At 40.2% G+C, this 14,790-nt stretch overlaps 2 protein-coding genes across 2 annotated transcripts in view; one reads left to right on the forward strand and one right to left on the reverse strand.

The window, feature by feature from the left end:
• The first annotated feature begins 971 nt into the window (after positions 1 to 971).
• LOC142398894 (von Willebrand factor C domain-containing protein 2-like) lies at positions 972 to 4,830 on the forward strand. Its single transcript, XM_075483128.1, has 3 exons — positions 972 to 1,693; positions 2,634 to 2,763; positions 2,982 to 4,830. The coding sequence occupies exons 1-3, from the start codon at positions 1,340 to 1,342 to the stop codon at positions 3,170 to 3,172; spliced, it is 675 nt and encodes a 224-aa protein (XP_075339243.1). The 5' UTR covers positions 972 to 1,339; the 3' UTR covers positions 3,173 to 4,830.
• The window catches only part of b4galt2 (UDP-Gal:betaGlcNAc beta 1,4- galactosyltransferase, polypeptide 2), a 188,946-nt gene continuing 178,754 nt past the window's right edge, over positions 4,599 to 14,790 (reverse strand). Inside the window, exon 8 of the mRNA XM_075483127.1 lies at positions 4,599 to 9,157. Coding sequence (XP_075339242.1) covers positions 9,007 to 9,157 — 151 coding nt within the window. The 3' untranslated portion in view covers positions 4,599 to 9,006. The remainder of the gene's footprint in view (positions 9,158 to 14,790) is intronic.

Raw genomic sequence — 14,790 nt, forward strand, 5'->3', positions numbered from 1 at the left:
TCACACAAACATAACATCCAGAAAGTGGGAGACGGTAAGCAGTAGCAGTATATTAGCCCACTAATATAATTTAGTGCATTGTTTTATGTACAATCCTGAGTCTTCTTTTGGGCTGAGATGCTCCGGTCAAAACAAAAACACAGACAGGCTCACGGGTGGAGAATCACACACTGTTAACTATAACAGAAATGCTGATATTCTAAAGATTAAACTGTGCAAAAGTTACAGAAAGCCCTTTTGAAAAAAAATGGTAATCCAGCTCGTAATCGTTTTCAGTTATTATTTATCCCATTAGTTAGTTTCACACTCTGGGGTATCCCTCAACATTTACTGAAATGCTTCACTACACATTCCATTTGTTGTAGCTCTCACTAAAAACTGCACCTTGTACACAGGATAAGAAAATGAATCCAAGTAGCCTAAAACAATGCTGTGTTCGTTGTAATGAAGCCTTCTTTGCATTAAAACTGTATCATTGAAATACTGGACATTTAGCTTGTGTAACACTACTTCTATTTACATCAAAAGCAAGTCGACAATCGGGTAAACTAAATATTGACCGAAAGCTGAAAATGACACACAAAAGGGGAGAACTCGGCGGCCGCTATTTGACTGCCTGTGGAATGTCGACGATGACAAAAGCAAAGTGTTCATAAAGCAAACCCTGACGGTAAAATGAAAACAGTGCCTCAGTTGATGAAAATGTCTTCAGTTTGTTGCTGCATTTCATCTAAGGCTCACCTTCTTCCGTTAGTTGCAGCCAGGTTTTGGTATCTAAGGGAAACATTCCAGTTGCTATGAAGGGACATCGCGAGACTTTATAGGAAACGTCGATGTTGCTTTTTGGTTATTGGTTCACGTTTGTGTTTATTAAAGTTAAGCTTAAATTAATGAAACGTTATGCAACGATCGCAGTTTTTTGAAAACAAGTTGACCATATTTTTTATTTTTTTGTCTTTATGTTTTGTTTTAAAGAGAATCAACCGAAAAACACACCTGCGCTGTGGAAAAAGTGTAGTTTTGTGGTTGTTGAAGAAGGGGAGGGACTGATGACTTTTGAAACGGGTGTACGAACTTTCAGGAAAACACTGAATAACTGTCCCTCTTTTTGCCCCCACATTCTTCCGGGCTCTTTGCATTGAGCGCAGCCCCTTCAGACCACTGGGAAGCAGCACAGAGGGAACGCCAAGGATTTTGGTTGTAGTAATGATGTGAGCCAACATTTTATTTTATTTTTCATTTTTTTACTAAAATTTGCCAACCAAACTCCAGCTGGACTAGAGTTGAGGATTCTCTTCGCCGACTTCCTTGATAACTTTTCGTTTTAGGCAAATTGATAATGAGGGTTTTCAGTGAGCGTCTCTCCTTGCAGCGCAGGGTACGCACGGTGGTTTTTGCACTTCTCCTCTGCACACAGGTCGCTTTTGGCTTCTTGGTCGCAGGACAGCAAGAGGGCACCTGCGAGGCCAACGGCAGTATATATTACGTCGGGGAATGGTATTTCCTGGACTCAGATCACTGCACCCAGTGTGAGTGCACAGATGAGGGCGCCGCCTGTGCCCGCACCGAGTGCACGTCTCTCCCGGCTGCGTGCATCCATGTTAGCCACTACCCAACTGACTGCTGCCCCCGGTGCGAGAAGATCGGCTGTGAATACCGGGGGGTGGTGTATGAGCTGGGGCAGAATTTCCAGGTAACCTACCGTATGACACATGCATAAGGGCTGCATGACTCATTATATTTTCCCAGTGCCTCTGCCTAAAAAAAAGCCTAAAAATATGATCGCGTCATTATGTTTTCCAAAGTGGAATCCACCTCCAAAGGTTTCTCTCGGGTCTCCAGCAGATGGTTTAGTGTGAAGTAAATAAATGAATGCATCACTTGATATGAATCTGCTTGACAAGATTGCACCGTAAAGGGAGGAGTGTGCAGAAGAAAGTAAAAAATAAGTTAGAAATTTGTCTGAGCGTTGTCTTCAAGTTTCCATGACCTTACTTTCTAGAAATATTTTAAATGCCACTTTGGGGCTCATATTCCCATTTGTATAAACTGCTAAAAAAGCACAGTAATGCTATCTGTTAAACCTATAACCCCCCCCATAAAGACAAAACCCACATAGAATGGACAATGCCAAGTTAAACTTTGTATAATTGGTACTTGACGATTCTGTAAATAACTACAGTTACATGTGGGATATGCATGTAGGCCATGCACATCACACATGTAACATACAATATGAACAGCCACTCATCACTGTTGATCATGTAAACATTGAGTCAGCTGGTCTGTTAAATGCAGTTTTCACCCAATTTTGCAGCTACTGTCATTGGAAATGTAAAAACAAAAAACAATTTTAAATTGAACCACGTGATGGTATGTTGGTATTTTGTGTAGACAAACTCATGAATTGGATTAAGCTGTATAGAAAAAGCATAGATAGATGGATAGATGAGTAGACAAGATTAAGTTGGTGGTAAATGGCGCCCCCTTTTCAGAGGGCACAGGAGGGAAGAATGTGCACTCCTGCTTTCTCTTACTTCCATTTTCCTCTTTCTGTCAATGATCAACTCCAATTTGCATCATGAAGATATTATAAATTGAGCCGAAGCTGACTCCCACACTGTGTTTTCCAGCCGTCAGAGTGTGAGCAGTGCACTTGTGACAGCGATGGCATTGCCCGCTGTCTAGTTGCAGATTGTGCCCCTCCACCGTGTGTCAACCCTGTCTACCACCCTGGGAAATGCTGCCCTGAATGCAAGGATGGTATGTTGAAAAAACAGTTTGGAATGGAGTTGAAAGTATGTGAGAAAAGCACGCAGAAGACTTTTCAGAGATGCAACTTGAGATTTAGTTTATATCCAGATTTATTTAATCCATTACATTCTGTGATAGGTTTTTGTACAATGCAGTCCACTTCACTGCTCTTTGATAGTAAAGTTAAACTGCAGTGATGCTGCCCTCTGTTACTAATCTCACTCCAGGTCCCAACTGCTATGTTGATGCATCACGCAGTCAAGTTATTCCCGCCGGAGATTCCATCTGGGTCGACTCCTGCACCAAGTGTCGTTGTCACGACGGCCAGGATGCCGGCTACTGGGAGGGAAACCGCCTTGCCTCCTGTTCCCGCCTCAAAAACTGTACACCTGAGCAACCATCTGCCCAGAGAAACTGATTCTCTCTGATCATGGAGAACCAATAATTATCTTCAAATACACACTCAGTGGTGGCTGATGAGCAGCACACTGTACCATCCTGTACTGCACAATTTAAAATGACATTCAGACCAAATTATGGAGAATCTGCAAAGTGAAAAACAGCAGCTGTCTGGGACTGATGACCTGTAATTTAACAAAGATTGGAACAACATATGACTTCATCTCACAAGTTGGAGCCCACGTAAAACTAAAATTGGGTCAATAAAACTTTGATCGAAACAGGTTTAAAAATATATAGTCTACAGTGGTTTAAAGGCAAGATGTCTGCTTTACTTCTGAGCTCAATAACGTATTCTTAAATACAGTGCATTTGCATGATAATACATGATTAAAAAAAAATCTAGATATGGTGAGACCAAGTAAATTTGACGTTAGAAAAATACATTACTTCAGATGCTTTATTTAATCTCTTTAAGATGGGGATAGTGGTGGGCTTTTATAGACCTTTGTTACCCAGGAGGTACTGCATGGATTTAAGCAACATAATAAAGCCAGTGAGATTACTAGATGATGAGAGTTTATGATTGATCTGTCACAGGGTGACAGAGCGTTAAAATGTACATCTGGGAGGCAGATTAGACTAGGAAATGCCGGAGCAGAGCAGTAAACAATTCTATTTGTTCTATAATTCTTGTAGTTGCATTTCTATGGTGATTAAAACACAATGTATGACAGCATGGTCTTACATGAGTGTTCAGTAGTTGTAGACATGGGCAATATTTCAACACAAAGTTTCATTTAATGGAGTGTTATTTGTGCTTGCTCGCTGTAGAGCGGGAAAAACTATCAAACGCTCACTGCTGTGTTGATATTTCACCATTGAAAATGTGTTGCCTTTCATGGAACCAGCCTCCTCTGCTATTTCAACTTACGTGTACAGCCGTCAGTGACAGTGACTATGATCAAATGTAGCATGTGGTATATACTGTAAGTTGATATTCAGCAAGTCTTCCTTCAGTTATGAGTCTCGATCGTAATCACAGGGGACCTCTAAATTAAAAACCAAAACCAATCTTTTTCTAAAGCTTCTTTATAACAGAATTTTTGGGAGTAAGGCTGCTGCAGGATACAGCCTACATCATCACAGCCGACGAGATAAAGTGTGGTCTATGCAGTCTGAGATTAAGTTTTGCCATTTTTAACACCTTTTGGGCTGCGTTTGAAACTGTTCAGACAGCATGGAAAATTTGTGTTCTTACCAAGTGTATGGTAAAGATGAAATAAACTCTCATGTCTAAATACATTGCTAGTAATAAACTGATAACTACTACCTTAGAAGTGATGCCTGCAAGAAAATGTTCTAGCACATTACTTCTGAAGTTAGGGAGTAACCAATTAAATCCTATATGTTATGACATGTTTCAGCCAGTTTCAATGGAGTTTGCAAGTGCCTTTTGTTATCTTTGGACAGGGCAACCATTTCTGGTCCCCACTTTTTAAGCTAAGCTAACAGGGTCTAGCTTAACCTATGTGGGTCACATTCCCATATCACAACGTCAACATTACTAAATTGAGATGCCTCTGTCCGTGGTGCTGGTAATCAACACCAACATAATAGGCTAATGATAAACAAACCATGTAAAACATTCCAAATTAAAACATCTTTTAATACCTATTCAGTGTGTCAGGTTTTGTTTCGAGTTGTGTCATTTTATTTTCAGTGACACATTTAGGCTGCTGTTGTCTGATTCAGATATTTTCCACAGACTGTTTGGAACCTGTCTTGCATATAAACATAGGCGAAAAGCAATAATGGAGAGATAGCTCTGCACCAATAAGAATATGTTTACATAGATGAAAAAAGAAAAGAAAGGCTGCAGAAACTAGAAAAAAGTCTGGGACCACATTGTTACAATGTTTATGAGAGTTGTCGTGGCAACAGGAGGCAGCAGACAGAGAAGAATTAACTGGGCCTACAGGTGAAAACAAAATTCTCATTATCTGAGTTAAACTGACGGATTCTTCGGCAACCTGAGAAAAAACAATCACAGTAAATCCACCATGATACAATCTTTAACATCAGATTTATTGATTGTATAGAAAAAGTAGGTTTGATATGACATAATGCATTCTATATAAGATATAACATTTTCAACATTCAATGTACAAAAAAGAAAAAAAAAACATAGCTATAGGTACAGTTAAGTTTAAAAATACATACAGGCTTGAAGATCCTGTCTGCTATCAGCAGCAGATGAGCAAAAATTGTATTTGAAGACGTGTTTCAAATACTTTAACCTCCAGAGGTGTGCTTGACAGCTGGAACAGCTTCAAAAGTCCCGTGAGAGACATCAAGCACTCCGCATGGCTGTCTGATTCTCAAGTGGAGGCTACAATATCAAATACATTTTTTGCTTAATGTGTCTGATGCTGATCTTCTTGAAGCCATGTCACTGTTTATACACACTGGAGCCGTTCCTCTCCAGCTATAGCTTGCACTCCAGCAAATGTCTTTCAGCTCAGAAATGATCATATAAAAGGTTTCCTGTAATGTAAAGTTGGAATCGATCTTAGTTCAAAGGGACACAACATTGATTTTATAGCTGATTTTGCTTGTGAATGTGAGTGGTGTTCGTGTGCTGCAGATTATTGGGGGGGGTGGTTTCCATGTAAACCATCTGCTGGCCCGTTACCATGGAGAGGGAATCAGACGGAAAGACCAATCAGCGTGGCAGCCAAACCAAAATGATTTGATAGTTGGTCAAATCACCCATGTGAAATCATTTAAGCAGCAGGTGCTCAAATTGACTTTCTCAATAGTATCATCAGTATCATCTGTAGGTTCTGCGGGCCGTTGGTGGCGTGTGCAACAACATTTTAAGCCCAGCACTTAAACAGTCGTGCACAACTGATCTGGTAATGGGAATTACAGCTACCCTCCCAAAAGACATGTCAGTGTACCTACAGTTACACACTTTCCAATGCAGTTAACCACATTTGCACCTGCAAAAGAATTAGCAATCTTAATCTGTCTTAGTTTATGAACGTGAAACATAAAATTGCAGGAATACCCCTTTAATACTACGAGAATTGTAAAAGTCAATGTAATTGCTGTACTGTTTTTCTATTATACTGTAAGCTTTCTCAACAGTAGGTTCAATAAAATATTCCATTAAGGTGTTATCACCTCAATTCTCCAACAATGACTCCAAAGCATGCAGTAGAGGTGAGTAAGTCTGTAGTATTGAACAGCTGTTTGAAGAAGGACCTAAATTGACTTCACCATGTACAGTGTAAAGGACACAAAAAAGCACCAGGAGAGCACTGCCATAATGGAATGAAAACGCAGATAAGAGAGGGCAAAAGGGAAAATGGGAAGTGCAGAGAGGATGAAAAAAGGAAGGATTCACAAATGGGGATGTGTGCTGAGCAGAAGAGATTAGAGAAAATTAAGATACAGAGGCTCAAACACACAAAAGAGCCCCTGTCGATATCAATTGAAAAACGGAGCACTCTTGTGAGGCACAGCTGTGCCTGAAGTGGGTCCACCACAAAGCACAATAGTGAGCCATTGACACATACAGCTTGAACTGACGCAGTTAGAAAGACAAGGCAATGAAAAGGAAGATAAAAAAAGGAAGAAAAAAAAGGTGGAGGGTGTAAATACCTCGGGAGTGTGTACTGAGGAGAAGAGGAATCACACCCTCCAACAGGCTAGAGGCAAAGAGCCAAACAGATGGGAATGTTTTTGCCTTGAGGTTGACCAAAGAAGAGAAATGATTTTCTCCCAAATAAAGGCCCCAATTTGTCTGTGTGATTTAAAATTCAAACAGTTGCAGGATTTCACGCAGAACCTCCTTTCTCTGAAGAGTTTTAACGATGCGTGAAACTAACATGTGGGTTTCAGTCTTTCCCGCCTCTTAAAACACACATTTTCTTCAGAAATCACCTTTGAATTAGCACAGATCACTTCTCAAGGCATCAGAGTTTGGTTGTTCAGGTGTCAGCAGTAACAATGCAACAGAGGAGGTGAGGAAAACAAAAAAAACAGGAAGAAGAGCAATGTCTTAAAGACAAAACTGCAAAGGCTTTCACATGTTGATGGAAGAACTCTTGAACTGATATTTTGTCTTTTTCAGAGAGGGATCTTCATATAAATCAAAAATTTAAAAATCTTTTACAAGAAGATTCTTACGTATTGACTGATTAATTTTGCCCATATTTCGATCTATACGTGCAATTAATAGATTACAATGTAGTGATGACAGCTAATGATGATAAAATCTGAAGCAGCAATAGAGACATCAGTCAATTTGCTCAAATGGTAACGTCTCACTGCTTCCTTAAGACTTCCATCAGCAGAGGAGCATCACTCTGTAATTTACACTCTCAGGATATGATCTTTTTTTCTGAAATAGTGAAAGAAAAAGACAGAAGAGAGAAAATGTGGCATATTAACAATATCAATACAGTTTGATGAATTTTGATATCTAAAACAAAAGAACTCTTGATTAGATTGTTGGCCTAAAAAAAAAAAAAAGAAGACCATTAGAATAAGTTTGTAAGAGCTAGTTTTACATCCACAACGCTTTTTGACTGTAAAACGTAGCCTGACAGCTCAGTTTGCAGTCAATGTTCAACACACCTCAGGCTACCCTGTACCTTTGAAGAGCATATTACTAAAATAAATATCTTTATTTCTTCGGCTAAATGGAAAAAAAGGAAAAAAAAAAATCCCAGAAACAGAATCTTTTTACGAGGGTTTCAAATGATAATTGAGCTGTCGCTATGGATCAGGCCTGCTGCTTTCAGTTCTCTGGTTTAATTTCAAATGCCTTCTCACGGTACTTCCACCACACTGCATACAGAAGAAAAACCTTTCATTTTGTTGCAAAACTTCCAATAAGTCAGCCTCCGTTTTCAAAGTTTTGTGTGTAAAAAAAGGAGAACAAAAAGAGAGCTCTTAGCTGTTTGTCGTCGCTGACGATCTATCAGCGTGTTCGTCAGTCTTCTGCTGTAGATGCAGGCACAATACACATTCATTGATTGATTGCACAGGGTTTGAGCAATGAGATCCAGACAGGTGATTCTCTGATGTAAATGTCAACATAAAACCATCTGTTAGCTTCATATGTCACCGTCGTCTCTGATACACAAACCATCCGATACTGTTCTGTGGATCATTACTGCATGTTTTGTTATTGTTACAGTTTGCGTCCAGTGGCGATCCAATGATGTCACTGTAAGCGCTCTAATCATTTGACACTTAATCTTCCATCTGGCAGCTGGCAGCATCGTCGTAAACCGCCCATTTGTTTTCCACAACTTCAGTCTGAAGTGTCAAGGAATCTTTCTCTCTGCTCTGCAATATCTCCAGAAAAGTGTTTAATTATATCAATGGATCATCTTTTCCCGCAACAACAGTTTGTGTCAATATGCTACTGGATGCCCTCCAGTTTACAGAGGATGGTTAAACAACAACTCCGAGCGAGATGCCAACCTTCTGTCAGCAGCAGATATTCCAACTTTTGGTCCACAAGTTTCTCAGACAGGTGTGACACCTGCCACTGGCTACTTGAAAAGGCTGTAAGTGGAAAGAGTCTGAGTCCTAAAAGAGAGAAATATCAAGCTGAAATCTCAAAAGACCAAACAGAGGGGAAAGGAGGGAGAAAGAGACACTGCGATGTGCTTGTGATGAGTTGCATCGACTCATCTTCAATCACAAGTCCTTCCAAATGTTTGGGATGCACTTTCGTTACTTCCTTGCTTCTCTTCACGTCTTCTCCCTTCTCTCCGAACCAGTCAACAAGTATCATCCACCTCAACTCCACCTTTCTCTCTTTTATTCTCTCTAGCCTTTGAAGGGCCGAGGCGGTGGCTTGCCGATCTCCACAGAGATGTTTGTGTACAGGGGATACTTCTTCACCTCAACCAGTCTATAGGTCAGGGTGCTGATGCCATCCCTCTTCATCGTGTTCTTTGTGTTCTGTATTTTGTTGAATCTTAAGGGCAGAAGGGGTGAGGGGATTGGGGGGAGACAAGGAAGATAATTAGATATAATTCACTGCTGTAGAAAAGGTAGATAATTACAGCTCTGCACTGTGAATGAGGAACTATTCTCGTAAAAATGTAAGATAAGAGCGTTTAAATACAAGAAGAACTGGGCTGACTGCAGTTAAGTGTCTCAACTGTGTTCTGGAGTCAGCTCAGTTTTTTTTTTAAAACCAGATCTGGTCCAGTAATGGTTGCCACATTCGGTTTTGGGGATGTGGATTTGGGGCAGTTTGAGATGAGAATTGGAATAATCAGGGACAGACGGACAAGAGAGATGGTTTTAAAAAGTGAGCAAAACTTATATACTGAGACCAGCTGAAACAGTGCACACCTGCTTTGTCCAGAGTTCGTGCTTTTAAACATACAAATTTTAAGCAAAGCAATGAATACAAGTAAAATACAAACAATAAAATGCATATTGGAAGCAGTGAGGGTCAAGGAAAACATGCAAAAAAAAAATAAGAAAAGCTTTGCTCTTGTACCCAAAACTCTTAAACAAATCGGTGTAAAAAATCCACAGCACTGACAGAAGCTTCTTGAATGCAAAGAGGAGACACTATCTTGACCAACAGGTGGTGCTATGGCATTGCACCAGAAAAGCAATAGGCAGTATCTGTAATATCTGCTTGACTTTCTCTAACCCGTGCTGAAATATCCTTCGCAAATTAGCTGGGATACAGCAGTTACATCAGAATCTGATTTTAGTATTAAAAGTGAAAAATAATTCACAGAGTGCGTCAGACATTTACACACAGCTGTGCTGCTGAGCTTCAGTGTAGTGTGTGATGCAACCTTTGACATTAAAAGAGGATTCGCACACAAACACAAACCCTCATGACACCCTCGTATAACAGTTTTCGCTGCCAGTCAGAATGGAAATGAGGCCACACTATAAGTGTCTAACAACATGTTTACAACACTCTGGTCTTAATATGACTTTTTGTTTTTGGTCTATGAATAGAGAGAGCTGATGTGTGTGAACAACCGGCAGTGGCACACACAGACAGCAGTGACTGACTGCAACAAAAGATGTCTTCTTAATGATATGCTTGGACGTACAAGTGGAGTTGACACTCGATTCCGACACGGACCAGTGAGTCCACAGATTTCTTTCAGAGCTGACTTGTGAAGACCTCTCCCTCTTTCTAAATCACTTTCCCCTTCTGTCTCTCTCAAATCAAATCAAGAGAAGCTTTACTGGCATGAATGGAGTCTGGAAAAATGTTGTCAAGCATCTTTCCGTTGAACAATATAATACATTAACATCCAAACAGAATTACGTGTTGTGTTATTTCTACAAAGGAATGGCACTTCTATTAAAAAAAAAAAAGGGGGGGGGGGGTTAGTTTAAAAGAGAGTTCAAGGAAAGGAAGGGGGAGAAAAAGTAGTGTGCTTCAAGTGAAATGAGGATTGGATGACAGGCAAGAAAAATAAGGGATAATAGGCATAGAGATAAATATATGAGAGTGACAGATGGAGGAAGATATACTGATATTAAAAATGAAGCAAATGGAGAGGAAAAAAAGAAAAATCTTTAGATGAATTTGTCAAGAGCTGGGGATTAAGCCCAATAAATTAATCCCTACATACACATATAGAGAATATCAGATTCACGTAGGCACACACATACACACACACGCTGAATGTATAATTCCAAGGCTGATATCTTTCACTTTAGAGAGTTAGAGGGCGAGACAAAGACGGTCCTTGCATATTCATTAGCCTGATTTCCAGAAATCCTAACTGGGCTAAGTAAAGCTCTACTTTAATGGTGCCGAATGTCTCAAAGGTAAAACACTTCTGGTTTAAGATCTCAACAATAAGCGGATGATGCCAGCTTATTTTCTCATATTTTGAGTTTGTTCCCTTGACCTTGTGGTGGAAAAAAAGCCTTAAAAGACTAGCTTGACAATAACTCGTTTATTTGTTTCCTCGTTGAGAGCAGCCATAGACTGTCTACAAAAGATGAATATGGCCTCTCAGTCTGGAAAGTGAAGCCAGTGCGTGTCTAAATACGCATTATTTATAATGGCCAGTAGAGGGAGCCAGATTGCATAAAAGTCTATAAGAAAATGACAACAAATTATCCTGTTAATTACCTCAGTAAATGTTCCTCTGACAAGCTACATACTACCAGAGGGACTATACGGTATGTGTAGGCTTACAGTCAGATCGCCCACTGATGCCTTGAATAAGGTTTTGAGCTTGTGATTAAGACGTGGGAAGTCATACACATGACATGTGAACTTAAAACGTAAAAAACGTTTACTCAGGTTGTAAATACAAGAAAGGGTTTTTCATTGTGACTGATGTCAAGAACATGGGAAACATGACCTTATCTGAAGGTACCATAAGAGTACTCATTCAATTTGCATAAGCCTAGCATAAAACTTGGTCATTTAAGCTTTTCACAGTTTCTCTACTAGCTAAACTCGCTGATCCTAGCAGCTTTGCAGCTAGTCTACAGGCAAAGAGTTCTCTTTTCAAGCTTCTGAATAATTGCGTCTAACATTCCATCTCAGGTTTGCTAATAACATGTTGTACATAGAGTCACCTTCATACTAAATTTAAGATTTCAAAGGTCAGTTTCACACACGTAAACCAAAATGAACACACTCGGTATCTGCAGTGTCCCAAGATGATAACATATGAATGGAATATTGACTAGTGCTACTGAGCAACTCATTCAATTGCAATGGAGGGGGTGCTGCTTACCAGGCAAAATGTGTGTGCCTGTGTGTCCTAACAGACACTTGAGGCTCGTGATGAATGTGTCTCTTTCTTACCATCGCTAGCCCAATATCTCATTGCTATGCCCAAGCAGCATCTGTGAAAGTACGGAGAGAATGGACTCCTGTGTGACAGAGTGTGCACGTTGGGGTGAATGTGCATGCATAAAGATGTGTGTAAGATAGCAAACACTCATCAGGCAGTCAGCACAACACTCCTCTTGGTAAAAGCAGGACATTAGCAGGTACTACGGATAAACTGTCCCAAAAGGCTCAATCATTCATCTGAACCTAAACAGAAAAGCAACCCTGCACCTTAAGACAAAAAGCAAAGACAGAAGCTCAGGTATATCTGAATGTCTGACCTTTTTCACAGCAGAGATGCTGACTTGTTTGCAACTGGAAAAGCTCAGGTGGTACAATTAACTTGAACAATGACTCAGTTTAATGTCCTGGTGAAGAATGACAGTCAACAAGCAGCGTGACATCCTCCATCACTTGTAAACTTGTGCATTTGCTATGAGATGTCAAAATGCTTATATTGACTTTTTTTTTTAGATAGACAAATGAAGGTTGTTGCTGTAAGAGCTTCCCTCACATTTATTTGATCTGATACATTTGATGCTGGTGATCAGAGGTGGCAAGGGGCTTAATACATGAAGGTGTGAATAGATCCTTGTTTAAAAGAAGTTATGATGGTGTTTTTTATCATTAAAATCAATAATTAATAATCATTAATTAAAGTCGTTCAAAGTTGCAGGGAATGTCAAAGTCACACTCCCAGCTCACTGAAGAAGTAACCAGCCTTAATCCCTATGCAATTTCAACTTCAGATCACACTGCTTTCTCTGCACGTTGGAGGTGATAAGCAGAAACCCTTGCTCTTTTCTCTGCTTGGCTATTAACAGCAAACTCTCATCAGCAGTTATACAGTTCACTTCTTTTGAGAAAAAGGGAACAATGCTTTACCAGTAGTTTAACGTTTTATATCTTGACGAGGAAATCTCATTTCCCATTTGTGACTGCATGCACCATTTGTAGCACAAAAAGCATTCCAGAAAAACACATATCAATGAAACATAGTCCATCTAAGCAAAAGTTCTCAAAAACAGCCCTTTAAAACCTCAAACGAAAAGCAGAGGACTGACTTTTCTGGGTTTCATTAGACTTGTGTCGTGTTGTGTGTGAGACCTCAGGAAATTGAACCCAATCTGTGAAGAAAGGGCATAATCTGTCTTCTTTGAATACTCATTAAAGTTCACGAGATATAACATTCGTACTTTTTAACTCATATTAGTTATGAATTAAAATGGATTGCTATGACATTAGTCCAGGTGAAGCTTATTTCTGATGAATCACGAGCTCCACGAACAGAATGCGTGCAACATAATACCAGCGTGACACATTGTGTTTTTTGCTACTTTGGATAAACGCAGTACACGTTCAACCTGCAATCTGCTGAGGTCAGCGTTTACCTCAAAGCACTGCTGTGTTTTGAGTGGCGTGTCTCAAAGCAAAAAAAAAGGTTGCCCAAGTGACCAACTCCTCCTCAACTCTTTTCATAGGACGAAAATTCGCAGAAAATACCAGATGATTTGAAAGAAAAAAAAATCAATTCAACACTTTTCCCGAAGGTTGACAGAAAATTTCTTAAAGCTGCGCTATGATGAATGTTAAGCTTCCTTGAGGAGATGGGAAGTGATTAATTAAATTTCATGTCCACAGAGGGATACAGAGAAAAGAGTGAGGACAGAAACACTCTCCTCCACCCACACCGCCTGAGTACTGCCATGAGGCCATTCCTCTTTTCACAGCCTCCTGACTATTCTGAGCAGCCTTACGCTTTAAGTCCAATCCCGCTTCTTCTCAAAAGATTCTTTATGCTGAAATTTCCGGGACATTATAACGAGGGTCCAGAAGGGCTGTAAAAGCGAGGTTCTCGCCGACTAATAGCCTTGGTTGCTATTTTCTGCCCCTCGCCGCAGTTATGAATAATGTATCAACCCCAAATAAAAAGTGTCCCTGTTGGTGTCACCTCTTATTGAGGAAGTCTCGTCTACAGACCAGAAAGGCAATGCAGAGCAACCAGCAAGACGAGGAGGAAAAGGAGAACTGAGCATCAATCAGACGTAGACACACACACACAGATGCAACAGAGACACACGCACATACTTTCTTTCAGTATGGCTGATTTATTGATTTTGAAGAAGGCAACGAGGCCATTCTGACCTAGCTGGCTCTCATCTCTATTGGTGTCATTTCACCAGGCAATTACTGGGGAATCGTTGAACTCTATGTCACACACACACACACACACACACACACACGAACTGGAAAACAAAACAATGATGGATGATGCATTATGCACGACTGTTTATTTTAGACATCTTGAAACTCAAGTTATTGTTGCAATTTCACAGTATAGATTGGTAGTTTTAAAGTAAAACCACATCTTGACCGATGTCTGACGTCTCGCTTCTTTCAGTGGTTGCTCAGAGCAGAAAAAAACAAAACTTTCAGCCATTTCTTTTCAGCTCGGGTCTGATTCTTGGTTAACTTGCGATCTCTTGCGATTACTTCTTTATAAATGTTAGCAGTGACCTTAAATCTGCCGCTCAGGACTTAAAGTAAATGACGGTCGGGTCACACGATGCCGATAAAGCCCATTTGTGCCACGTAAACATCTATGCATGTGGCAGCAAAGCAGAGTCTTGAATGTGGTGATATTCCGCACGCTCGGAGTCGAAGCATTGGTTCGCTGAAGATAGGCAGAGATGAAGTACGCTACAGCAGAGCAAGGCAGAAAATCTGAGAAGAAACATTTGCGATGCTCCCAGTGAAAAAAAAGAGGA

Source organism: Odontesthes bonariensis, chromosome 14 (genome assembly GCF_027942865.1).
Source record: "Odontesthes bonariensis isolate fOdoBon6 chromosome 14, fOdoBon6.hap1, whole genome shotgun sequence".
Classification (NCBI taxonomy): domain Eukaryota; kingdom Metazoa; phylum Chordata; class Actinopteri; order Atheriniformes; family Atherinopsidae; genus Odontesthes; species Odontesthes bonariensis.